Below are 26,568 nucleotides of genomic sequence, written 5' to 3' on the forward strand. Positions count from 1 at the left end.
GTGTATTTTGCAGTGTGACTATATTTTGTACCTGTCTTTTGTCATATTGAGATAAGTTACACATTTCAGCACATTTACAGATCCTCAGCTCATATTATTATAATTTTAAAATAATTGTGAAAATCAGGAGCTGAGTATTATCCCTCTTTATAGTGGCACACATTGTCTGAAATAACAGCAAAAACCTATTTACCTATGTACCCTATACCACACGTTGTCTGATAAAGGCACCAAAATACTGTGTGTTGGGATGTTTATGTGGCTGTTATTGGAAATGTGCTATAAGGATCATATCACTGCAGAGATCATCAATATATATTATCCAGATTCTCTATTACCCTGCTATTACCGTATAAACATGAGAAATTATAGCTTCAAATAAGACATAAAATTCATCTTTCTTCATCCTGTACTTCAGAAGGCTATTTTTAAGGTCATTAGACTCAAGATTAATTACATTTTTACAAGGCAATTTTATGGGTCCCAAGTGTTCCATTCAGAATGTTTGTTTTATAAACTATGGATTTTTTTTAGATTTGTGTGGGTTAGGGTCTAAACTTGAATTGATTATTTTATTATATAAATAGAACTAGTCCTGTGTTTCCATGCATAAAGATAATCCTGACACTATTGTTAAATGTGTTTTATTATTATTATTATTATTATTATTTATTATATAATAAACCTTAGCTTTCATATGGCTTTGTTGATTTGTTAAGGAACACTAGTGAATAATGCATGTTTTGTCAATGTTGTCAAGTTAAAAATTTTACAGCTACAAATATGTCCGCATACACTGTTATTCAAGTTGTGGCAAACAGCCCCTTTCTGTTGCGTCACTCACAATATACATCCTTTTCACATAAAGAAAACTATTGCAAGTGACAAAACTTCTTTGCTGGCTTGCACTGATCAATTGGATGTGTGATATTTGTATATGTATTTGACTGAGTCTGAAACTGTCTAAGAAGTACTACGATGCAGCAACCGAGGCTTTTTCTCATGCCAAGTTTCTTTTTGCTTCATTTGCGACTTTGTATGTGTTTTATACTGATTCCTATGTGGTGAAAGTCACAGTCCAGCTTATCTAGTACACTGTGAGTTGTGTTTTACTGCATCTGCAATGTAAATAAGATGAAAAATACAGTGCACTACTTAACTTGATAGCATCTCAGTTGCGTCAGACATCCTGTGCAGTATGGCACATAGGGCCTGATTCAGAGATGTACATCATCCGATGATGAACGCACATCTCCAATATCTCTGGATCTGCTCCTGCGCAAGACCCATTCTGCGCATGTGCAGAACAGGTCCTGTGACTATGCTCGCAGACTCCCTAAGTCGCAGCTTTATTGACATGCTGCAGCATTAAGGACAGAGCGGGGGCATGACTGGTCACGTTTCACGGAAACGAGGGCATGACACCACTATTTTTCAGGAGGAATAAGGCTAGGGTCTGCGTCAGTGGATGCAGACTCTTGGACTCTTATGTAACCAGCACCCGGTCAGGCTGCAGAAAGCCATCGGTCACAATGATTGCTATTGCTATGGTGATCCCAGCCTGCAACATCAGTCACAGTGCTGGGATCCCAAATGCAGCAAGTAGGTATCTGACACCTCCTTCTGCATTTGCATCAGAGATGGACAGATTTGCACAGTCGTTTGTGTGCTACTCTGTGAATCTGTCCATATTTGAATCAGGCCCATAGAAGCTAGCTGTATGAGGACACATCTGTACAATTAATAATATAAGTTATATTTGGGAAATTTAGTTTTCTCCCATACATTAATATACTGGTTTATACTATACTATACTGTACTGTACTATACTATACTATACCATATAACATAACAGTTTACTGCATTATACTGCATTATATTTTACATACTATACTAATTTGCTTATACTTTCTATAATATACTTATACTATACTATATTATGTTATATCTCAAGTTCTGTTAACATACTACACACTATGTAGACAAAAGTTATTGGACACCTCCGCACAAGTGAAATGTATACCATTGCACATGAGCTCCAAAAGGCCACTAATGAGGCAGTTTCAACAAGAACACTCTGGTGGGAGGCCCATGCACCTGCAGTTCTACGAAAAAAAAAATGTTTTTATCAGGACGACAATGCCATCTGTCATGTTTCCAGGGTGATACTGGATTGGTATACAAAAAATGTATAACCCTATGAATTGGCTAGCTCAGAGTCCAGATCTTAACCCCATTGAGAAGCTCTGGGATGAATTGGAATGACGGGTGTGTTCTAGGCTGACTCAACCATCTTCAGTGGTACAGTTGGTCACTGTACTTAAGGCGTAATGGCAAAACATACCACCTGCTGTTGTCCAGTAACTTGTAGACAGTTTGCCAAGAAGGGTGTCTGCAGTAATCACTGCACACAGTATTTGCTGTATTTGTGTCCAATCACTTTTGTTTACATAGTGTACTATAATATACTCTCATTGTATGCTACTCTACTTTACAACTGTCTTCTGCCCACAGATTAGATATAAAGTTTGATGAAGGCAAGAAAAAACAATTTTTCTAACCCAATCCCCATGTAAACTAGAACAGCGCAAGCATTGGGAGTGCCCAAGGAGGTGCACTCCCACAAACACACACACACATGACTAGGATACTGGTCCCCAATTGCCACTGAATCTTACCTTGGCAGGCAGTAGGTGAAGGTGGCATCATTGGCCCATAGAATATATATTATATTGATGTATAAACAAATATTTAAAATTCAACCTAGATAAGAATATGACTAAATGTAATGAAAGCAGGAAAAACATTGTCAATAATGTGACTTACAGAATGAAAACATCATGTGGAAAAGAGGCAACATACTGTAAAGAAATGACCAGTGCCCTCTCTACCAACTGTCTGAAGTCTTCACCTCCTTTTCAACCTCATGTGTGCTTGATCTGGTTTTATGTATGATTTGATTTGCCATGATGATGATGATGATGATGTTGATAAATAAATGTTGCACTGTGTAAAATGTGGAAAGACAAGGGGGGTGGGGGAAAATGTTAACTAACTTAAATATGGCACTATTCCAAATATATTAATAGAATAATTAAAAGAGTAAGTAAAAAATTAACTTTAGTTAAAAGTTTTAAAGAAACAAGGCATACTAAAACAGTTGAAATGGTGAAGCACTTTAAATGGTTACCATAGCCAGTTGTGTAGCACAGTAGGATTCCACTGTAAGATGTACTCAGTAAAAAAATGTTTTAATTCACTCAAAATAATATCAAATTAGTTAAAGGGGTCAATGGGAACCAATACTTCCTTAAGAAGTGCTAAATTAAAATGTGTTCCTCAAAGTTGCTAATTGAGGTCAATGTAAAGTTTTAAAATAAAATATATTATAAGTTATAACCATTAAAACCTTTTGCTGGAGAACATAAAGGAACCCCTTTATAATGGTGTATGCAATAAAACAGGTGCTGATCCTAAAGATGGAGGCATACATTAATTAATATGCAAACAAGAACATATTGCAATTTGAGTCAGTGGTACAAATCAGTATGTTAACATGTATTTTTGTAGAAAATATAGGTGAAATTTAATTGATCGTTTTATCAGCACTATGACTATCAAAGTAAGAAAGAAGAAGAAAATAGTGTTGTATAAATATGTCAGTGAAACATATACAGGGTAAGTTAATATGCAGGTTATATTGAATTCTTCTACACATCAGTTTTTCATTTTGTAGGTCACATTATTCACGAATTGCTCCTGATTTCATTATATTTATGATTTTAGTCCCCTTTAGTCTTATTTTTTTATAGGTTATAAATTAAATATTTATTCAAATACTTATTTTATCTTCCATACTTTCTCATGCGGATTTATGATTTATTTTTAAACCTGTATCTATTCAAACCAATTGGGTAGTGACTTCTTCTCAAGATACATTAGACTGGTGTCATTATACACTGCTCATACATTCATGTTATTCTTGTAGCACTATTGCAGTATCTGAGTAACAAAATTATTTATTGGCATACCATTAAATATTTGTTTTAATCTAAGTTTTATAGTGTCAATTTGTCTTCACTGGTTGAGCCTCAATGTTATTTTATCTTATTTTGTGCTGTGTTGGTGTATGATAGTTTGTCTTTATTTTGTTCAATTCTAGTTATTTCATTTAAATATATATTAAGCAAAGATGGGGACACACCTGACAGATATATCTGCAGATGATGGTTGTTCATACACACGGAACGGCTATCATCTGCTTGTGCCCTCGGGTCCCGGCAGCCGAGGGGCGGTGGGCGGGTCAGGGGCGTGTCCCACCCCCCTCCTCATGGCTGCCGCTGTGTGTGTTATACACACCTGCCGATAGACAGATATGTCTGCAGACATTTCTGTCCATCGGCTGTTCAGCACAGCCAATGCGATACGTCGGTGAATGACGATGTTCACCGAAATATCGTGGGTACACACTGGCCTACATGCAGCAGATATAGTGGGCGATCAATTGATTGGACAATGTATCTGTCAGTGTGTACCCAGCATAACACATATAACATTTATAATCTCACACACATTTGCTTGAGTCTGTACTTGATCCCTCCACTGGTCTCTTACTTAGACAATTAAATATAAGTGAATTTGTAATCATTGTGTGCAAAGATTATCATTTATTATGGTTTAATATGACAACCATAAGTATCTTGTAGAGAATTCTAAGTCTAAATGGGATTCTAAATCAGTGTTTCTGCAATGATGTACCCAATATGATAACCATAAGTATCTTGTAGAGAATTCTAAGCCTAAATAGGATTCTAAATCAGTGTTTCTGCAATGATGTACCCAATATATGAATGACCTATTGTTACATATAGTGTATTTTTATTAGACTTACATACATTTTAGTAGGGTGCAGGTTAATCTGATATATAGATATCTGGTATGAGATTGGATTGACTGGAATTGCCTGAGCTCATTGTAACAGATAGTTTGGTAAACAAACTTAAATTATCAGATCTTTGATCCTGTGAGTTTTGGTTGCCACAAGCCCACGCTCCTGACTTTCAGAGTGTTTAAATCTTCCTCAAGTCTCTTTGGTAATACCCATTATTATGTCTTTGATGCACCATTTTTGTATGGATTCTCATGCCCTGGTTATAAATACAAGATTGGATATAGATCTATTGTGTTATATAATTCTGGGGTTATCAGGAAGGCTTGTTTACATAGGTATTGTTTAAGAACTGTGGTATAATGTCAATATCCTTATAAACTACAATGATGTCTTTTGATTCTAAATTACTATGTGTATATAATGATCATTATATGGATGTTTGTGATCATGGTGATGTCATTTGATTTTAAATGCCTGCTGTTCTGGAATGCTAATTACAATGTATTATATGGGGTATAAGTTTTAATATAACTGGAGTGCGGAGAGAGAGAGAGAGAGAGAGAGAGAGAGAAAGACTAAGAGAAAGTAAAAGAAAGAGAGAGAGAGAGAGAGAGAGAGAGAGAGAGAGAGATGATACCTGGCTATCTGGCACTACACTGATTCAAAATACAGGATGTCTAGGTGCTTTTCCACTAGTAAAGCATAAAAAATGTGGTATCTGGACAGCACTCCAGTACTCGATAGTGAAATAAGCAATGCTGTCATAGCAATAATTTGCCAAAGTTTCAGAAGTGAAGCTCTATTATCAAGCCTCTGAAATGACAAATAGTATCGATGTGACAGCGTGGTTTATTTCAATATTGTATCCTGGAGTGCCGTCCAAATTCACAACATATATATATATATATATATATATATAAACAGTACATGTATGTATATACTTATATATATATATATATATATACATACAGGTTCAGTCTCCCAAATAAAAGTATTCCGAAATATGGAATATTTCAAAATAAGGAATATTTTTAGCAAGTCTGACATAGTGAAACCTTTGCTTTCTAATGGTTCAATGTACACAAACTTAGTTTAAGGCAAACAACAATTAAAAATATAGTATAAAATAACCTTCAGGCTGTGTGTATAAGGTGCATATGAAACAAATGAATTTAGTGAATGTGCACAAACTTTTTTGATGCACAAAATTATTAAAAATATTGTATAAAATTACATACAGGCTGTGTGTATAAGGTGTATATAAAACATAAATGCATTCTTTGTTTACATTTTGGTCTCATTCCCAAGATATTTCATTATGGTATGCAAATATTCCAAAATAAGGAATATGGGAGACTCTCAACCTGTAAATATAAATGTTTTAAAATAATAAAAACATATAAAAGGAATAAATAGGCAACAAATGTAATCGTACCAAATCTATAACAGGGTTGGCTGGTTACCACATGGTTCCAGACACTGCACCGGCAGTGACATGCACGGTGAAACGGTGTTCCTCCTGAGATGGACGGTTAGCAGATTGCCATTGGTTTTCTTGTGTTGAATCAAGTGGTAACCAGCCCACCCTGTTATATATTTGGTACGAGTACATCTGTTGCCAATTTATTCCTTTTATATATTTTTATTGCAGTATATTAAAATATTTATGCAATATGGAGCGCCCCTTGCCACATTTTCTATTTTAGTGTTTATATCCATGGGATTACGGAGTTCCATGTGGAAGATAAGGGAGCAGCGGTCCTATAATTTAAATGGATTCTGGTGTTTAAAGGGCTTATTGTTTCTAATACTATATGCTGGATATGGACACACATCAACATGAAAGGACGCACACCAGTATATGTATATATTGTTTTATACATATATATATATATATATATATATGGGCATATTCAATTGGGGGCGAGAATAGAAAAAATACCGTGCCCGCTGGGTTTTCCCGCAGGTGCAGAATTTTTAGCTATTCAATTAGGAGCGGATTTTTGTTTTTTTGAGCGCCTTGAGGTTTTTTTGCGCACCTCCAGAGCACGACCAATTTTTCCTAAAGTCCACAATTTTAGGAAAAATGGTTGGGAAATGCTTTGGGACCCTGGCAGCACCACTCCTAATGACTAATTAAGCAATTGGAAGTTTTCAATTATCTTAATTAGTCAGTAATACTCACCTTCTGAAGTGCTGTCTTCTGCATTCAGCATCGGGACCCAGTCTCCTGCAGCAGCAGTGAGTATGTCAGTGTGTGTGAGTGTTTGTGAGTGTTTATGAGTGAGTGTGTGTGACCTCCCAGTGTAAGTATGCCCCCCGCAATCGGTGCTGGGAGAAGTACATCTCTAAGCAGCCCTTGTGCCTCCCTGCAGCCCCGGGAGCTTCCCAGCAGCCCACGGGACTCCCAGCAGCCCCCTCCCCTTTGAAAAGATGGTGGGGAGGCAACCGGGAGCCACAAAGACCACCGGAGACCACCTGGCAGGCAAGAGTAATTTTTAATTTATTTATTTGTTTACACAGCGTGGGGTTTTCAGCTCTGCAAACCCCGCGACCACTTTTGATGTAGAGTGAGGTATGAGTGTCTTTTCATATGACATGCTTGTGCTGGCAACAAGGTACAGTAATTATTTGGATCAGTGAGTGAAGGAATTCTGGATTGTATATATATATATATATATATATTCGCAAAACTGCCATTTTGGATTGAGATTTGGAGACTGTAACCAGGGTTGAGCGGGTTCAATTTACCCAGGCCCAGGCTTGATGGAGGGGTCCGGGTCTGGCATTGCCCCCCTCCCTCTTACCTCACAGCAGCTCAGCACATGCTGATTTGTGCTGGTCTGCAGTGGGAGAATGCTGCAGCCACAGCAGCAGCCACAGCAGTCTCCTATGTCTGTGGGGAGCAATCACACTGATCGCGCTCCCCTTGGCTTTGCGCTGAATTGATGGGCTAATGGTGCCCCTCCCCCTAGCTGCCAGCACTGCTGCAAAAATTATTTGTTTTACATTTTGTATTCTAAGGGGGTGTGACCATGCCACCCACAAGTAGGCTACACCCCTTTCCCTGTGCAGCTATCTATGCCCCTTACTGTAAAGGCCTGTTAAGTCTATTAAACTCATTATCATAGTACATGTCATCAACTTGAGATGAAGTTTGCTTTGTAAAATGTCACTTTTTCCTACTCCATGTTAAAAAATACTCAATGGGTATTAAGGGACCTAATACTGTATATACTAAGAAAATTTTATACACACTGTACTATCTGCATGTTTTAGTAGAAATTGAGCTTAATCAGAAATTGAAATTTGAAGAACTTGCTTTGATTTCAATTTATTAGTATTGTTCTCTTTTTATGAATTCATTATTCAATTAAAAAAACTGACTGCATTTGGCATTTGTGTAGACAACACCATTAAGGAGAAGATTTTCAAATTCTTACCGTTAAATGTACTTTAAAAATTACATTTATTCTGTTAGAACACACATTTAAGAGCAACTGAGAGATGTATAACACCTTGGATGTATTAAAATTATTACCATGAATGAGGTGTCTAACTAAATTACTGCATTCCTGGATTTGAGATCAATTAGCAAAGTGTGAAGGAAGAGCTTTTTTGTATCTTATTTATTTCCTCAGCATAAAGAAAGTCCATTTACTGTAACACACATACCATTAAATATTCCAAAAATATTAAATGTATGTACAAGGGAAAGCTTGGAACATTCAATAATTGTTCTAATAAGAAATCATAAATACTTATACTAATGCTTATGATGACAGAGCATGTTGTTACATTTTCTCAATATTACATAAGAGCTAAGCACAAAGCACAATTGTAATACAGCTTAGAGTAAAGCCGCGTATCCACTACACGATATATTGAACGATTGAATGATAACTATGCGCTATGCACCCCTGTCATTATCAGTGTTGCTGTCTACAAAATAGCAGTGCCAATAGCCTGGGCTATGTATGAACGTTCACCTTACCACTCCACCCACAGTAGCTGTCGCTATCGACAGCTACAGCCTGGCGATGCCCTATCCACACCTCAGGGACAGCGCTTTCCCTGCTGCTGAGCCTGCTGGCTCCAGGGCTGCACGTGGGATCTTGCAATGCTTGCAAGATGCCACACATGCTCAGTGGAGCAGGCCAGGACTGAGACACAGCGCCTTAGCACTAGGCAGATGTGCTGTGGTCTTTAGCGGGGAACACTGGAGGGGGGAGTTATCACTCCACCGCTCCGGCCAATGAGATGTTAATACATCTCATCGGTAGTGCTTCCTGTTTTGCCTTGGTAATTAGGTGAAGCAGGAAGTGTTATAGCGGCACAATAAGTGCCGCTATAGTACATCTCCCCCAATGTCTCTTAACAGTCCTGATGCCTTTTTCCCCAGGAAGTGAGTCTGAGTAAAACCCCTGACACACTTTTAACAGACATTTACAGGTGAAAGTACTAATTAGCCTGTTCTCAGGCAAAATGCCCTAAAGACCAGAAAAGTGCCTAATGAATGGAGCCTGCTTTCACTCTTCACCCATAACCCCATGAACCCCTTATCCAGCTTTTACTAAAGCCCAAACACTATCAAGTCTGATTTGCAATCACAGACATTTTCCAGGGGTTTTTAATACATATAGGTCAGAAACCTGTGACAAATATATATCCTGTGTATGAACTTACAAGTACTTTTATCACAAAATATATAATATACTGTATAGTTATACAGTTTTTCCCTATATAAAAAGACAAGGCCAAAGTTTGTAGCTATATGTGCTTATGGAACATCTCAATTCAAAACCAGGGGCATTAATATGGTGCTGATCTCCCTTTGCTGCTATAACTGCATCCATTTTTCTGAGGAGGTCTTCTGCTACATTTTAAAACATGGCTTTGAGGATTTGCATCCATTCAACCACAAGATTATATGTAAGGTAAAGATTTGATGTTGTGTGATAAGACCTGGCTTGCAGCTGGCATTCCAATTCATCCCGAAGTGCTTGATGAGTTTAGAGTTCACTGCAGACAAGCTAAGTTCTCCATGTCAAGCATGGTAAGCCATTTTATAATAGACTTCACTTTGTGCAAAGGGCAATATCATGCTGAAATAGTATAAAATGTCTTCCCTATACTGTTTCCACTATGTTGGAAGCATACCAATCTGTAAATTGATGTAACATGCTATAGCTTTAAAATGTAACTAGAATTAAGAGCCCCAGAACAATATTCCTCCACAACAAAACTTTACAGTTGGTAGTATGCATTCAGACAGTTCTCCAGGATTCTACAAAAATACTGTATTTACTTCCATCAGACTGTCAGATGGTGATGTTTGATTCATCATTTCAGAAAGCAAGTGTGCACTGTGCATGTTGATCTGAGGCTGCTCATCCATGGAAACTCAATCCATGAAGCTCTCTTTGAACAGTTCATGTTTATTTCCAGAGGCAGTTTAGAATGTGATAGTAAGTGTTGCAAATGCGGACAGACAAATTTTTATGTATTTCAGCACTCAGGGTCCCCAGTCTATGATCTCTCAATCATAACACTTCACGACTAAGCTGTTGTTGCTCCTAGAAATTTCCAGGGCAGAGAAGTTCTAACAAGGCAGAAACTTGATGCACTGATATTTTTGGAATGTGGCAACTTGTGTAAGTCACTGAACTCTTCAGTATGGCCCATTCTATTGCTAATGTTTGACTATGAAGATTGACTATCCTTATACACCTGTTAGCTTGGTAATGATGAGAATAGCATTTAACTGTTATTATGCATGGAGGAACTCAAGCTTTTTTGTAAAACATTCTGCAAAGAAGCAGTAACTGAGCCTGGAATGACCAATTTAGTAATGGTGATCAATCATGCAATCATGCTCTCAGAGATAGATTTGAATAGTATGGTAGAATCTCACATAAAGAGAACAGTCTTAACTTCTTTTTGATTCTAATCCTCTGTTCCTTTGTCAAACAAAAAGTTCCCTATTATTTAAGCTATTGGATATTTTAAAGCTGCCTGCATAAACAGAGTATGTAAGGTTGCCATGGAAATCCAGGAAATAATTTAGAATTTTTACATTAGAATTCAAATGATGCTAGTTTTAAAAAGCTTAAAACACAGCACAAACTAGCAAGTCAGAGTATTTATATTTTATATCTTATTTAACTATATTTATGTATTTTTTTTCAGTACTTACGAAAGCATTATTTAATACGAAAATAATAATGCATGATTTTTTGAACACTATAATAAAATAATATACTTAACATCAAGAATCCCCCCAAAATATACAAATTAGAATTTCGCAATATTAATAGTAAATAATTTGGTTAAAAAAGCTTAAATAAGTGGCTGGACTAGTCAAGATTTGTAGTGCTATGCCATTAAGTTCCTTTTTCTTCTATAAACTTTTGTTTTGTGAATCTATTATGTAAACCTGCAATGGCTAATCCTTGCACTTCAAGCTCAGGTCATGTTCAGGGTTGATGGAAAGAGAGAGAAAAAAAAAACTTTCAGATTGCAAAGAACTAAGCATCCTTTCTCACTAAAAGCTTTCTAAGTACTTCTTGTGTGCTCGCTTGGAACACTGAAAGAGAGACTTGTTTGAGCTCTTGTAAATGTTTCTGTAGTCTAGAATATAAATTGTGCCCCCATAGAAATTACACAATATATGGAAGCCAAGAAGTATTTACGGTATTACTTATTAAATTATATTGGTCAGTGGATGCAGTGTGACACAAAATATGCCATTTTAAAAAAAAGAAAAATATGTGGATATAATGTTATAGATTAAATACTATATTTATCAATAAAAAATGTATCTCATATTTGCTGTGTTATCTACGAATAGATCGATAAGAACCTTAATGCTCAGCTAGTAAATCACAGATCACTACTTTTTCAAGTATAACATTTTACAAAAATAATATATAACAAATGGTTTAATGGAACTGCATACTGTACCTAGGTAACTTTTCAATCAATCAAAAACTACATACATATCATTCTAGAAATTAATTTAAGAAATGGTTGCTTTTGAGTTATTTAACCCTTCCTCTCAATATACATTGGCAGTTGCACCGCAGGTAAATAAGAGAGGAAATATGTCCCGTAGGCATTCTGAGAGAGGAACCGCAAGCTCTGGGGTGATTAATTATTCAGATACATCCTTTCTATTTTTAACATAGTTGACTAGACAAGTATTTATTTGATTATTATAGATAATATTTTAATGTAGGTAGCAGGCAGAGGCTTGCTGTCAGAGTCAGCAAGTTATACGGGGGCAGCAATATGTTGAAAGTCATTTAATATGTGCTACTTTTCTTGCTACATAAAGTGTCAATTATTGTATTCAATCTTGTTTTAATATCTACTAATAATTATAGTTTTTATGGTGTTTAATGCACAGTATGAGACATGTTCTATTTCTGCTGCCTCCTCGGGCAGCTGAATTACTAGGAAAACAACTGACATATTAGAGTCATATCAATATTAGAAGCAGAACTGTCATAAAATTGTCTCACCTCTAAATTATACTAGACTGCATAATGACCACATAGCCACTAAAGCAATGCAACCTTAGTTGGTAAAAAAAAAAAACATGTTAAGCTAAAATGTCATATAGTTAATTGAACTAGACTTTGTATCATTAGTGATCATTGTGTTGCAGAGAAAAAATGTTGCATACTAAAATTTTTCTCCCATTTTGTGACATTGGTACACCTACCGTAGTAGGGATTTGCCAGATAATTTGACATCTTTAAGGATTAGAGGCATATGGTAATGATTTAACATCACATTAATGGTGGCAATATCAGCTACTGTTTAAAGTAGGCTAGGCTCACAAGATTTGCCTAGCCCACATTGCATTGTAAATATATTCAAATAAATGATATTAAAACCATAAACAATTATAAACATATGTATTCATTTCAAAATAAATATTACAGTTTTTAAACATTATTAGATCAATATTAAATAATAAATACCATTCTTAGACTTTTTAATTATAGTAAGGCATTTTATGAATCAATTGCCACTATTATACATCCCAAAAACTTGCTGCCTGAGACAGCTGCTTTGGGTTTTCTCATTAGAGGCTGAACCCTGACAAGTGAGTAGATATAAAGTAGTTGGTATGTAACAAAAGAAGCCCATACGGGAAGTAGTCAGCAGCCCAGCCATCGAGATGCCGGAGGTCAAAATACCATTACCAGAATCCTGAAAGCAAGCAGAATCCCTGCACCAGAGTCCTGACCGCCGGCATCCCGACAGTACAGTAAGTATTAGGGTTAGGTTTAGAGTTAGGCACTAGGGGGGATTGGGTTAGGTTGCGGGTGGAGGATAAGGTTTAGGCTGTGGGGGGAGGGTTAGGGTTAGGCTATGGGGGGAGGGTTAGGGTTAGGCTGTGGGAGGTTAGGGTTAGGTTTAGGGGGATGGTTAGGTGTTAGGCTTAGCATGCTTATCTAATCCTGTCAGGATTCTGACTGTCAGGATTCAGCTGTAGGGATTCTGACTGCTGGCATCCCAACCGCCAAGATCCTGTACCCAACCCCCCCGTACATGTAAAAATAGGTGTAATGGTTCTAAAAAAAAAACACGTGTGTTGCACATCTCTCATTAAGTATGTTAGAATACTAATTGATTACACATTACTTTTGGTTATAAATTTCACCTATTTTCTAAAGGGTAATTTCATTTCTATAATTTGTTTTATGCTCTAGTTCTAGAAGAAAGCACTGTAACTATCTGACATACATCTATGTTAGAAAATTTCCAACAAGTCATACATTAAGGGCCTTAATCTAAGTTGGACACAACAGTGATGTCAGACACAGTGGAGTGTGTTTTTCTTCATCTGCGTATGCGTCTTAGTCGCACTGTGCATGTGCCCATATAGTGTGCGCACAGAGACGGAATGGCAATTGAGGTGCCTGGGAGAGGCATGATCTGAGAAATGTTTTCAAAATGTAGTGGGCATTCCTGGGTGGTGACAGGGAGGTGTCTTATCGCAGGCATGGAGATGGTCTGTCTTATGAGTGTGTCGTGGGAATGTCACTGAAAGCGTTTGCATACAGGGATGCTCAACCTATCCCATAGGAGAATATACTTTGATGGAGCAACTGCACCTGCCATAGGCATGTGCAAGTTTCAGTGGTGCATCCTATGGTGCAAGATATGATGGTGCAAGTGATGGTGCACCAATCTATATTTCAGCGTATATACAGTAGATGCTGACAGAGGGAGTCTCAGAACTTGCACATTCAAACACACGGATGTACATCAGGGAAGGACTTTGTAGTTACATTTGTATTATGTTGCAGAAGTGCGACTGGCAAAAGATACAGACACGGACACGGATAGATCTGACTCCGAATCTGGCCCTAAATAAAGGATTGAATTAATAGTATTTTCATTACTTTAAAGTAGACCTTTCACATACCTGTCCAAAGTCTTGCACACTTTTATGTCAGTTTAACAAAATAAAAATGTTCAGAAGACATTTGCCTGATGTAGAGTTGAATGCAAATCGGCTATATACAGTATACTTATTGCGCCCATGGAAATAAATGCATATAGTTGCACATACATTATGCAGAGTTGTATGCATCTTGTGGTGAACCTGCCCCCTATCCGTATGCTTGATATCATCCTGAGGGTGCACTTGCACCAGTCTATACAATACTTGATGCAAATGATACACCTGGCAACAGATGTATTAACTCTTACATCCAGCTCTCAATAACCATTTTTCTTTTGATACAACCTCTCCTAAATTTGCCTAAGGCAGGAAACACAATTACAGCCCAGTTATGTCTCTAAAATTGCAAAATAAGCTCTGGAAACAGATGTCCATCCAACTTGGCATCAGCCTCAATGGGGGCAATTCAATTGTTTTTGGGTACCCAATCTCCCTTCTGGAGTGACCAGAAGCTACTTAATTGTTTATGTTAATGGGCACGAGTCCCGGGTGTTCACATTATTTCTTCTTGCACCCTCCTGAGGTGGCGAGCATAAATCCATGAAAAGTCAGACTTTTGGGCACCCCAACTGCTGTTTGGACAGCGTGCCCTTTACTTTGTACTGGTTTAGCTGCTTTACGAGTCAAAGCCCATTGGATTTGGGCACAATACGTGTCAAAAGTAATGGTCACCCATGGCAATCACACTCATAACAATTGACTTACAGCCAAATGTGTTCAATGGCATAGAATATGAAACCAATCAGTTGCAACACATAATAATAAAGACATAGGCAAGTGACTTTCCCAGGCAAAAAATATGAATTCTCCTAACTTAGTGTTCATCAATGAACCCATGGCTGTGACAAGACTCAGTATTAGCTTTAGAAAATACTTTAAAATCAAAAACAGATGCCTACTGTACATTGTGTAAGGCATGAGAATGACAATTCACTTGCTATCTCAGACCGGTCCTTCTCTGTCTCTTCTCATGACTCCTCTTCCCCACCACAGCCTCTTACAGTAGGTGTTCCCCAAGGTTCCGTTCTTGGACCACTACTATTCTCCCTCTATACATCCTCTCTAGGTGAACTCATCAGCTCATTTGACCTCCATTATCATCTCTATGCTGATGATACTCAGATCTGCCTTTCCTCCCCTGACCTCTCCCCCTCTCTCCTCACTCGTATCTCCAACTGTCTCTCTGCTATTTCTTCCTGGATGTCCCAGCAATTTCTTAAACTTAATATGTCTAAGACTGAGCTGATCATTTTTCCACCCTCCAACATAACCTCACTTCCCACTATTTCTTTAACAATTGATGGCACAACTATCTCTTCCAGACCCAAAGTGCGCTGTCTTGGAGTTATCCTGGACTCCTCCCTCTCCTTCAAACCACATATCAAGAGCCTCTCACAGTCCTGTCGCTTCCATCTCAAAAATATTTCCAAGATTAGACCCTTTCTCACCCAGGATGCCACCAAAACCCTCATACAATCATATCCAGATTGGACTACTGTAACCTTCTCCTATCTGGCCTCCCCAACTCCCATCTCTCACCTCTCCAGTCTGTCCTCAATACTGCTGCTCGACTCATCTTCCTCTCCAAATGCTCTACATCTGCCTCCCCTCTCCTACAAGACCTCCACTGGCTCCCCTTTCCTTTTAGAACCCAATTCAAGGTTCTCACACTTGCTTACAAAGCCCTCACCCATTCCTCTCCCATTTACATCTCTGACCTCATCTCCCTCCACTCTCCTGACCGCCCCCTTTGATCAACCAATGCACACCGCCTCTCATGCCAACTGATTACTTCCTCCCACTCCCGCCTCCAAGATTTTGCCCATGCTGCTCTCGACCATTGGAACTCTCTCCCTCTCCCTATCAGACTCTCCTCCTCTTTACAATCCTTCAAACGGGCTCTCAAGACCCACTACTTCATCAAAGCCTTCCAGCTCCCATCCTAACTTGCTGCAACATGCTCCTTCCTCCGTTTAACCCATCTGTGTCACACCTGTTTGTCCGCCCCTACCCATTAGAATGTAAGCTCTTATGATCAGGGCCTCTACCCTCTTGTGCTTCTCCTTACTTTACTTTCGCTTACTTCTTACCCCCCTCCAGGGCACCTAACACTTGGTTGCTTACGCTCTGTTGCATATCTAGGTGTTATGGTCACTTATGTATCAATGTATATTATCCATGTCCTTGTCCTATTTTGTACTGTAAGTCAGTTGTCAAATTATTTGTTTATGTACTTTGTAAGGCACTGTGGAACACTTGTGGCGCCATATAAATAAAGGATAATAATAATAATAATATCTCCAGCAATAGAGTGACTAGGCACAACCCTGACATGTGCTATGTTGTTTTTACCCACCCTTAGTCAAGTGACTAAAACTTCCTTATACTAAAAAAAATGGAAGAGAGATAACAAACTATGTTTAACCTCTTTTTTCTCCCCCTCCCACCACAGAGACGGGAAAAACAATAAGCACTTGCAATAAAAAAGGGGTAGCACTAAGCTGTGATGTCATTAAGATAATAAGTCACTGGCACTTCAGATCTTTCATTGAGGTATACAGTCAAGAAAGGAAATTATGAGGCCCAAGTTGCACAGAAAACCATCAAGCTCCAAATCATTAACATTTGCAGATACAGTACCTATTAAAAGAAGGGCATGTGTTTACCTAATATGTCCATTTCAAATACATTAGCAAAGGCCAGGTCTAAACAAATATAAATGTGTATATTCCCTCACTCTATTAAATAAAGGTACAAACACCTGTTACAAATTAAATCAACACCATTTGTATTGTAAAATAATATATACTCTATAATGTATTATGAAAAATACTACAATCTGCAATCAGCCTTTTGCTTTCATCTGTCTAACCTATGGCACACTGGAATATTATATACTGTATGCTACTGTTGCTATAGGTTAATTCCATCTATGCTATAGACTATGGGCCTGATTCAGAGTTGGGAATAAAGCGAGATATCTCTCTCAACTGTGAACCTGAACAAACCATGTTGCAATGCAATGGGTGTAAATACATACATTTTTTTTACATGTAGTGTAAATACTGACTGATTTTGCATGTAGCCCACACATACTGCACAGCTTTATTATTACACTGCATTTTAGATGTCAGTTTGGAAACACTCCTCCCAAATCTAAATCTCTCTGCACATTGTAAATCTGCCCCACCTGCAGTGCAGCATGGTTTCACCAAGTTGATCATTTGAGAGAGATATCTCACTCTATTCCCAAGTCTGAATCAGGCCCTATGGTTGCTATTGATTATAGTACATCTATATTTTATTTTATTTTGTTAGTAAAACAGTGTTCACATTCTAAGATGTGATTCAAAAATATTAATATTTCATGGCAGTGTTTGAATTGAAAATCTATGTTGAATTTACTGCCAATATAGTTTAATGGTGGATGAGAAATGTTTCATGAAAATGCCTTGTTAGTTTAATGCAGCAAGTGAGAAACATTTAGTCTTTTTATACTGCACTGTAGTGTTCTACATAGGCTTGATTTGCATTAAACATGGCCACAGATAATCCCTATGTCCTGATATTGGTTGCCATTGTCATTGTTGTTTTTGTTTTAAAAACACTCCATATTCTTAGACACATATAACATTCCAGTATTTACTTGCAACATAATCAAACCTATTTTTCTGAAAAGCAAAACATAGCAGTCAAACTTCAGATAATCCTATCCTTCCTATTATTTAGCACACATGCAGAAGATTGGTTATTGGTTTTATGGTTAAATGTCATGTAAAGGGAATGGCACATGCTATGAATTTTAATGGAAAGACATATGCGGAAGCTTGTTTCTGATGAGAGCGCACATGTTGGACTATGGGAGCATTTCTCAACCTAATATCTACCAGTAATGTGATTTCTGGCATATGCCTGTTTCTGGATCAGCAACTGTGTATTCTGCAGCCTCTATTACACTCGCTAATGTAGTTTCCATGAATCAATTGTAAACTCACTCTTTCAAAGCCATTAGAAATTTCAATATTAATGCATTATAGATATTTGAAAATGCTGTATGAAGTGTACCTTCACATATACATGCCTATAGTATATGAGATATCATGTTGGTCATCAACCAAAAGTATCTTAACAACTTAAGAAGACCCATCCTGTAATTAATTAGGCTCTCTTAATAAAGGCTTAAGTTGAACCTCAGTGGTTTCAATCAGTTTCTTGTGAACCATGTTCTAAGGTGACAGGGTTGCAATGTTTTGTTGCATATGACAGTAAATATTCCTAATATCAATACCTATGGTTTATTACCATGTCATACAGATTCTTATGGCTTGAGTCATATTTCTCAGAATACATTCTTATTAGTTTTAGTTTTCCAGCAGGTTTCAGTAATAATTTTAAAGAAAAAAAGGAGTCCCTATCATACACATAATTTTTTTTGCACTGTTTATCTACTCAGATGCAAACACTTAAAAATACAAGACTGTAAACTGAATTTAATTGGCATACTAAATTAAGCTCACATAACTGATATTGCCAGCAAACATTTCCAAATACTCATTTTAAACCACAATGAAGATCTATTAAACTGCTCATCACTTAATCTCACTCTATGATGTATCATTGCAAAGTAATAAATGTTATTTTACAGCAAATGAGTGGCAGTGTACTGAATGTAAAAGAGGTCCTTTATTTACATAGGTCCACATTAGTACATATAGGACATGTTTGTTTTTTTATCACTAAAAAATATGTATTTATAGTTATACATGTCACTAGAACACTGTCTATAAGCAGAATGTATAAAAAGCCAGATGGCATTTAAACATTCGGGAGTAATAAATTGTGTATTTGCGTGAAGTGGTGCATTCAGACTGATTTGAGCTGCTGCAGCCCAGTAAAATGATCAGTCATGTAAAGATGTGGCAAAGCTGTATCTAAGCCTCCCAACGGGGAGGTTAAATAGCCAATTATTTATAATGAAACTGCTTGCAAATAACTGCAGCAATTAATGCAGAAAGCTACAGCAATTCCATTGTAGGACTTTAACAACTGTAAAGAGGTTGTATAACACCTAGAACTACACCGTATAATGCTAATCATTTTCAGAAATATTGAGAAAAAAACAGGTTCTTCCTGCTATCAACTAATGGCCATTCACCAAACAGCAGAACATTGTTGCCAAGTTTATAGAGGTTCCATTTGCATTCCCTCAAACGTTCAGTAGTCTCTTGTACAGTAGTATTATATACTTATACACTTTATTCATATCACAGCATCTCATATTGGTTTAAACTTTCCACAAATAATGTAACACATTAGCCAACAGGCACAGTATGACACACTGTGACACATTGTTTTCCATAACTTTAAATATATTACCTTTCAGTATATATAGTATGATATGGTATATTCATCTATCTTACAGAACTGTACAGCCCAGTCTAGCTTTCCTTTTCTCCCTTAGGTCTGTGTAGCAGAAATCACCCCTGTCAGCCAACTATCTCAGGCTTTTATCTCACAAGGAAGTGTAAGTTATATGTCTCCTTTTTACAGCCACCATTTTGCAGTTAATGCAATTGCTACATGTAAAGGAAGGAACCATTTAATTATAGGTTGGACTAAATGTTGTCACACACTCCACCCTCTTGGGCTAGAGGTCATTGACTGGGTGACAAACACCCCCACTATAAATGATGCACGTTGACCCAAGCTATATTTTACTATATACAACTGCAGAATATTTAGTACAACAAAATGACATTCTAAACTGTAGAACATCAGCAATGATTTTTGATATTCCATTGTATTCCTGTATTGTTTGTCTGTCAATCTTTATAACAACCTCTTTCAGGATTTTAGCTACAGACCTACAGATCACTCCCCACTTCCCATGTCTGCACACCACCGGAGGGGTCTATAATCCATACCACCCTCTGCTATATTCCATTAAAGGTACATATGGTCAATCTCATTTGGCCATTGAGCTGAATATATTGTATACTTTAGGACTTCCATTATTTTCACCACCAATATTGATTATATTAATTACCCTGTATACAATTATATTCATATAAATAAAAAATAAATATATTTAAGGTTTATCAATTATGCGTCCTGAAAAGTTAGAGGTAATGCCATATATGCCCAAAGTCTGACATTTTATTATATGGTTGCAGACTATGAAATATCATTCAAGGTCTAGTTTTATTATTTTATTTGTCTCTAGCTAATGATAATTTTAACTGTGTTCTGTGAAGCAAAGAACATTTCAATAGGGCTAAAGGCATTGTAGGCCTGCAGCTATGTCTAGACCATCATCACCTGGTACTATTCCACTACTTTCTAATGATAGAAACATAGATTATATACCTAACACTCAGAATACATTGCTCCTCCTTTTTATTGTATCACAAATGCATTGTTAGCGAAATAAATGTTGTTGACGGATACTGATCAGCAATTGCCTGCAAGTGTAAAAATGGATAATGCTATAAGAACAAATTGCTCTGTGTAGGTCATGCAACATACACTATCAATGGGGTATAGAGGGAAACAAAATGGGTCATTCTAGAGTGAAATAATTCTGCAAATTTAAATGCATGTAGTGTGTTTTATTGCCCCAAAACTTTATATGGTTATCCAGTGTGAGCTCTTGGGTAAACTAAGCTTCTTAAACATACTACCTTAAAAAAAGTTTTAAGAATTTAAACCAGTCAGGTGTACAATGGAGAATGCCCAAGGTACAACTTTAATAGCATTGTAAGTTTGTGACTACTGTGTTATTCCCAGAACTCTAAACTGTCTGCTTTTTATGAGCAGTAAAAGACCCAGACTTTACAGAACATTTATGTATTATTTCAGCTTTATATGAAGCACAGTGTTTGCTGTGTGGGTAATCTAACCATGCTACATATACATTGAAATGAAAATTGATGTGGTTAATTAATTTATGCTTAGTGTGAGAGCTTGAATCTAGTCACTGTTTAACCCATTCAGTGCTACAGAGCACATAAGGTCACATGACATTGCAAAGTGATATGTCACCAATATCTTTGTCATTCAGAATGTTAAAGGGGACAGCATCAAGCATTCGTTTCAAATGAAACAAGAAGGATGTGAGGGCTTGGAGTGTGAAATAGCTGTACCTGGAACTCATTTATTACCTTATCTCTCCACGGATATGAGCAATACTATATTTTATTTCTTTGCTGTCATGCAGACATTAGTATAAGGGACATGTGTGACTTTAGCACAGCACAAATCTTTGTAATAGAGAATTCATTTCAAATGTCCACATCCATTACATATGATAAGGCTTACGTTGAAGACTTTACAACATTCAGCTATTAACCCATTTCTGTATAGCAAGTGTAGGAAATTATAATCTAATATCAAGTACTCTTATTTTTTGACTGTTTGTAATTATTAAGGGGAAACAATATTACCATATGGATATTTTCTTATACATATCATTATAGACTGGACTATCATTGTACATGAAAACAACATGATCAGTTTGTCATTCCAGACAGTGTATTGCTTTGTTAATCAATCAATGTATTTGGCTTTGTATGAAATTTGTTCCAATGGTGAAAAAAATTAAAACCTACCTTCTTTGGGTGGACGTTTTGCTTCCTTTGACAGGTTGCAGACCTGTGTGGTTTGAAGCTCTTGGGTCAGGCAACCCTCAGTCTGCTCATTCAGGGGCAGTATGACATTATTAAGAGACACCAAAGAGTGGTCATCTATTCCCCATTCTCCCAAATGCTGGGGACAGGTGCATTTTGTATACATAATCCCACAGAGCTCTGTTTTCCCATTTTCCAATTTCAAGCAGTTCTCCAGCCAAGTACACAGGACATGGCACCCAAACTGACTGGGGCTCACCTTGTTCAATACCAAAAACTCCAAAAAGGATTTTTGGTCTTCTTCTGTTTTGTGTAATCCAGTGAAATCAATTGGGTATATCCGGCGTAGCTGAATGAAATTTTTATCATAGTACAGAAACACAAAGGCATTCTTTGTATCACACAACTGCATTATGGAATTGTTGTTTCTCAATAGATCCTGTATTTTCTCATAGGAAAAATGATCAAACTGATAAGCCAAAAGAGAAAAGTTAGAGCAGCTGAAGTCCTTTTTGGAAAATTTCAGGTAGATGCTATATTTGGTCGGATCTGGGTTTTCCAACGTCCAAGTACAGTTGGTAAAGTTTTTGGGAAACATCTCATTTATCGAATACGATCCATAAATTACTCCTTTTACCAATGTTGAACACCAGAAGTCTTGGGCAGAATTAAATCCAAACATAACCAGTAGATAGGTGGAAAATATATAAATCAGCAAATTACGAACAGCCTTCATCCTATGTCATTTGGCCTGTAGAAGACAAAATATAATCAAAATGCAAGTAGAATTCTGTAAGCATTTGAAAATAGGGCTCCTGACAATAATCTAGACAGCTGTTTTCAAGACTCAAGCTAGCTTAAAAATAAACCTTTTCAAAAAAGAAGGGCGAGTATATATATATTTTTTTATTTTTCCACTCATGGAATTGATTTAATCATGTGCAAACAGTGCCACCATGTGGAGATTTGCTCTATACCTTCTTTAAAAAATCTAAAATAATGTTTTATAAAACATTACTTTGTTAACGGTAAGGTTACATGTATGTGAATTATGAATAGACAAGCTTCATGGCAATGTCATCACCTAATGAATAATAACACTAAATCATATGGTGATGAATGCAAACTGAATTTATTTCTAGACCAGTTTGTATGTCCTTTTTTCAGCAATTAAAGTTTTTATAATTGTTATATTTCATTAGACAGGAAGTGGGATTATTACTCTATAGAGCAGTATAAAATGGGGTTTGTAAGCATCTTATAACTAGGGTAAAAACCTTGTCCTAAGGTAGTTTATATATTTTGCATTACAGTGCATGCTATACATAAATATATGGCATCCTGATTGTTTAGGTGTATAATATATATCACACAGTGGCAAATTAACACTGATTGCTGCCTGCGTGAAAACGCAGACTAGAGTCAGCTGTGCAAATGAACCCAAGAAATGCAATATAAAATGACATAACCTCTTGGGAAAGAGAATGGTTCTGTGAATTAATTGCTCTGCATGGAGCGAATGCTAATGAGAGTACTGTTTAACACCCAAAACTAGTGTACTTAGGTAGAAATCAAGCAGTTAATTACTCCTGAACATATTGTCTGCCATAGCTTTATGTGATTTGGCAGATGTGCTCTTCCATAGCCAAAACCATGTTGCATTAATTTTCTCCATTGAAAATGGCATACAAATGAAATAATTAAAATTTTATTCTAGATTCGTTAGGTACACAGATTCACTCTTAATATTGTGCCATTGATTATTTTTTACCCTTAACTTTGACAAAATTAGCATGAAATCATTCACATACTGTACCAAGACAAGTTTTTTTCTGGGGGGGTGAGCAAAAAACAAAAGTGTGCACAAGCTTTTCACTTCAGATGTAAGACAACAGAATTACTGCAAAGTTAACTATAGGTGTTAGTGTACAAGTTCACACCAGTATCACTCAGAATAGAGACCTCTATGTATTGAGTTTGATTTTGTCTCTATGTCCTAAAGCCTAAAATGCATGTGACTGTTTATCAACTCTTTATGCTTGTAACCTAGAGGTTTTACAAAGACTGTCTTAATAGTCAGCCAGCCAAGAGCTAATGTGAGCCTATGCATAAAGGAAGAATAAAATATCCTTACATTAATGTCTAGGACCTCCAAATGATATAACAGCTGCTACAAAGAGAGGCAGATTTCCATAGGAACAGAGAACATGCCTTTTCAACCAGGATTGTAAATTTAATCTGTATATCACATTAGTTGTGATGGCATCTTAAAAGCAAGGATCCTGGGAAACATGTATGAAATGGTAGAAGACAACAGAGCCCTTGTATATTCCCTCTTGCAGGCAATGCAGTTCTGCGCAGTGTCATTCAGGATAGTGTAGGCGTTGAGTGCCAAAGTGACAATATCTACATCATCAAATTAGTCATGAAATCTCTGAAATTTTATATAATTACAAAACATGTGAAAAAAGACAAGTTGGTTCTCATATTTTATCTGCATCTACTTGTTTATTCCATGCATGTTAAAGAAGATTATACTTATCGACATGGCAATCATGATATGTTTACCACTGTGTTCACCACAAAATCATCCCCTTGGGTTTCAAACTATCCAGAGATATTTAATTATCCTCAAAGCATCATAAGAGCCAAGTTAAGCGGATCTAACTGCCTGCCTCTTTCCTTTTCAAAAATGAAATTAAACTGCTGCCTCTCTGGATCACAGACCATCTCCCATTTTGTTAGTAATAGTTTATCCAGAGAAAACAAACAGGCATTTTAGTTTGGATATTCCCCAAACACATTTTTTTAAGTGCCACTATATTACCGAAACATAGACGGCGCCATGCCTCTATTGCCATATATTTAAGTATAACACTAGCATAGATTTTTCCTATCTCAACTTCATATTAACCCCATTATTCTAGGTTGTTGTACAATACTTATCGAAGCTGGTAAAAAGCATATTTTCCTAACTGACAAAATACATAATATATTAATAGTATCTGTGCATAACATTACTTACACTAAGGAACAATTCAGGGACTCCTTTAACTTTTAAACTATAGATGGTAATTGAAGAAGCATGCAGTCATTTTTGTTCCTGTAATGTTATCATCTAAATTCTGCATGCTGTTTCTTGAATTCCAAGTCATCAGACTAATAGAAACAAAACCTTGCAAGATATGGCTGGAATCAACTACAGAAGGATTCTTACCTTCCAATTCCAATCTGTGGCTATCTCTGTAGGACACTAGCACAGGCTCACGGTCCAAAAACAATGAAGGAAATCCTCCTTTTCATTGGAACCCCTCACTCCCATCTTGATCACGTTTAAATCAAAACATGAACCCCTCCATAGAAGTAGCAATCAATCCCTGTGGGTTTTTGTTGCAAAGCCACAAAATGAACCCCCTCCAACTCAGAATCTTGAAGAATTAAGGAAAGTGAGACAATGATGCAGGTTTGATTGAAGGGTGCGTGAAAAGAAAGTCCAACATCACAACCCAGTGACCAGGCTGGCAGAGGGATACTGTAGCTATCGGATGGTGACGACGAGTAGAGAGGGGAGGCTGGTGCTGCTGATTTGGTTATTCTTTTGCCTTTTCCCTCCCACTGAGGTAGAAAAAATCCTTAGCTGATGCCGAAGAAATCTGTTTAAATGTTGAGATTACGAAGGACAAGAGGGAGAGAAATGAGAGGCACGGAAGCAGCAAGCCTGTGTGTGCATGTGTGTCAGCTTCACTTAAAATTTAGATGTAGCTGGCTGAAGTAAGGGGCTTGTTATAATGATTTGTCTTCTTTCTTCTATTTTCCTTTAAAGTATTGATGATTCGGAAGCTAGCTACTACAATAATCCTTGTCTGATGAGGGAGGGAGCTTCTTGGATGCTGTGAGAAGAAGCAATGCAGGGGTATAGAGACAGACAGTGGAGCAGTGTGTGTGTGTGTGTGTGTCAGTTTCAGTATGGGACTGCGAATACATGTCATACAGCTGCTCAAAGCAGGCACGTCCCAAAAACGTTATTTTCTCAGTCTGGGAGATTTTTTTTCTACCTTCATTTCCCACCACTGGGCTGACTATTGCCGACTGTTAAGAGCAGCTTGGGGGAAAAGGGACATGGAGAGCACACAGATTGAGATCATAGCTCTTAACCATTTAATTCCCTAGAGCTGAAAGTGCAGCACAAAAAGGATGTAAGTGGATTCGATTCATTGAAAACCTGTGGAAGAAAATAATTTATGGAAGACTGATCCTTTGAAATACTGCCAGCAGGTGATTTGTGTGGGAGTGTAAGTGACCAACATGATAAAAACTGGATCAGGGAGGAGCTGAGAGATTGTTATATTAGAGAGTTAGCCACATATTTACATGATGTGCATGTGTAAATGGATTGTACTCCTTAATTCCAGGGGAGAAAAACAAGGATCTCATCTTTTCCTACTCTCAGGAAAAATAATAACACAGTAATAGGAACTGCAACAACCCCAAGAGTTGTCAGCGTGATCCCTGCTGCAGATTAATTGACATAAAGCTATGATGAAAACACTTATCAGCCTTCACGCCGCTGT

General features: G+C 37.1%; 1 protein-coding gene across 3 annotated transcripts in view; it reads right to left on the reverse strand.

Moving 5' to 3' along the window:
• ADGRB3 (adhesion G protein-coupled receptor B3) overlaps positions 1-25,933 on the reverse strand; it is a 926,819-nt gene extending 900,886 nt beyond the window's left edge. Inside the window, exons 1-2 of one of the 3 annotated variants that reach the window (XM_088456639.1) lie at positions 25,215-25,933; positions 21,980-22,748 (exon numbers count right to left, since the gene is read on the reverse strand). In XM_088456639.1, the coding sequence (XP_088312765.1) occupies positions 21,980-22,733 (754 nt within the window). In that variant the 5' untranslated portion in view covers positions 22,734-22,748; positions 25,215-25,933. The remainder of the gene's footprint in view (positions 1-21,979; positions 22,749-25,214) is intronic. The other 2 variants (XM_088456638.1, XM_088456640.1) reach the window with 2 other exon arrangements.
• Between the last annotated feature and the right edge of the window lie 635 nt (positions 25,934-26,568).

The sequence above is a fragment of the Taudactylus pleione genome, unplaced genomic scaffold, assembly GCF_031769625.1.
Source record: "Taudactylus pleione unplaced genomic scaffold, aTauple2 ptg000710l, whole genome shotgun sequence".
Classification (NCBI taxonomy): Eukaryota; Metazoa; Chordata; class Amphibia; order Anura; family Myobatrachidae; genus Taudactylus; species Taudactylus pleione.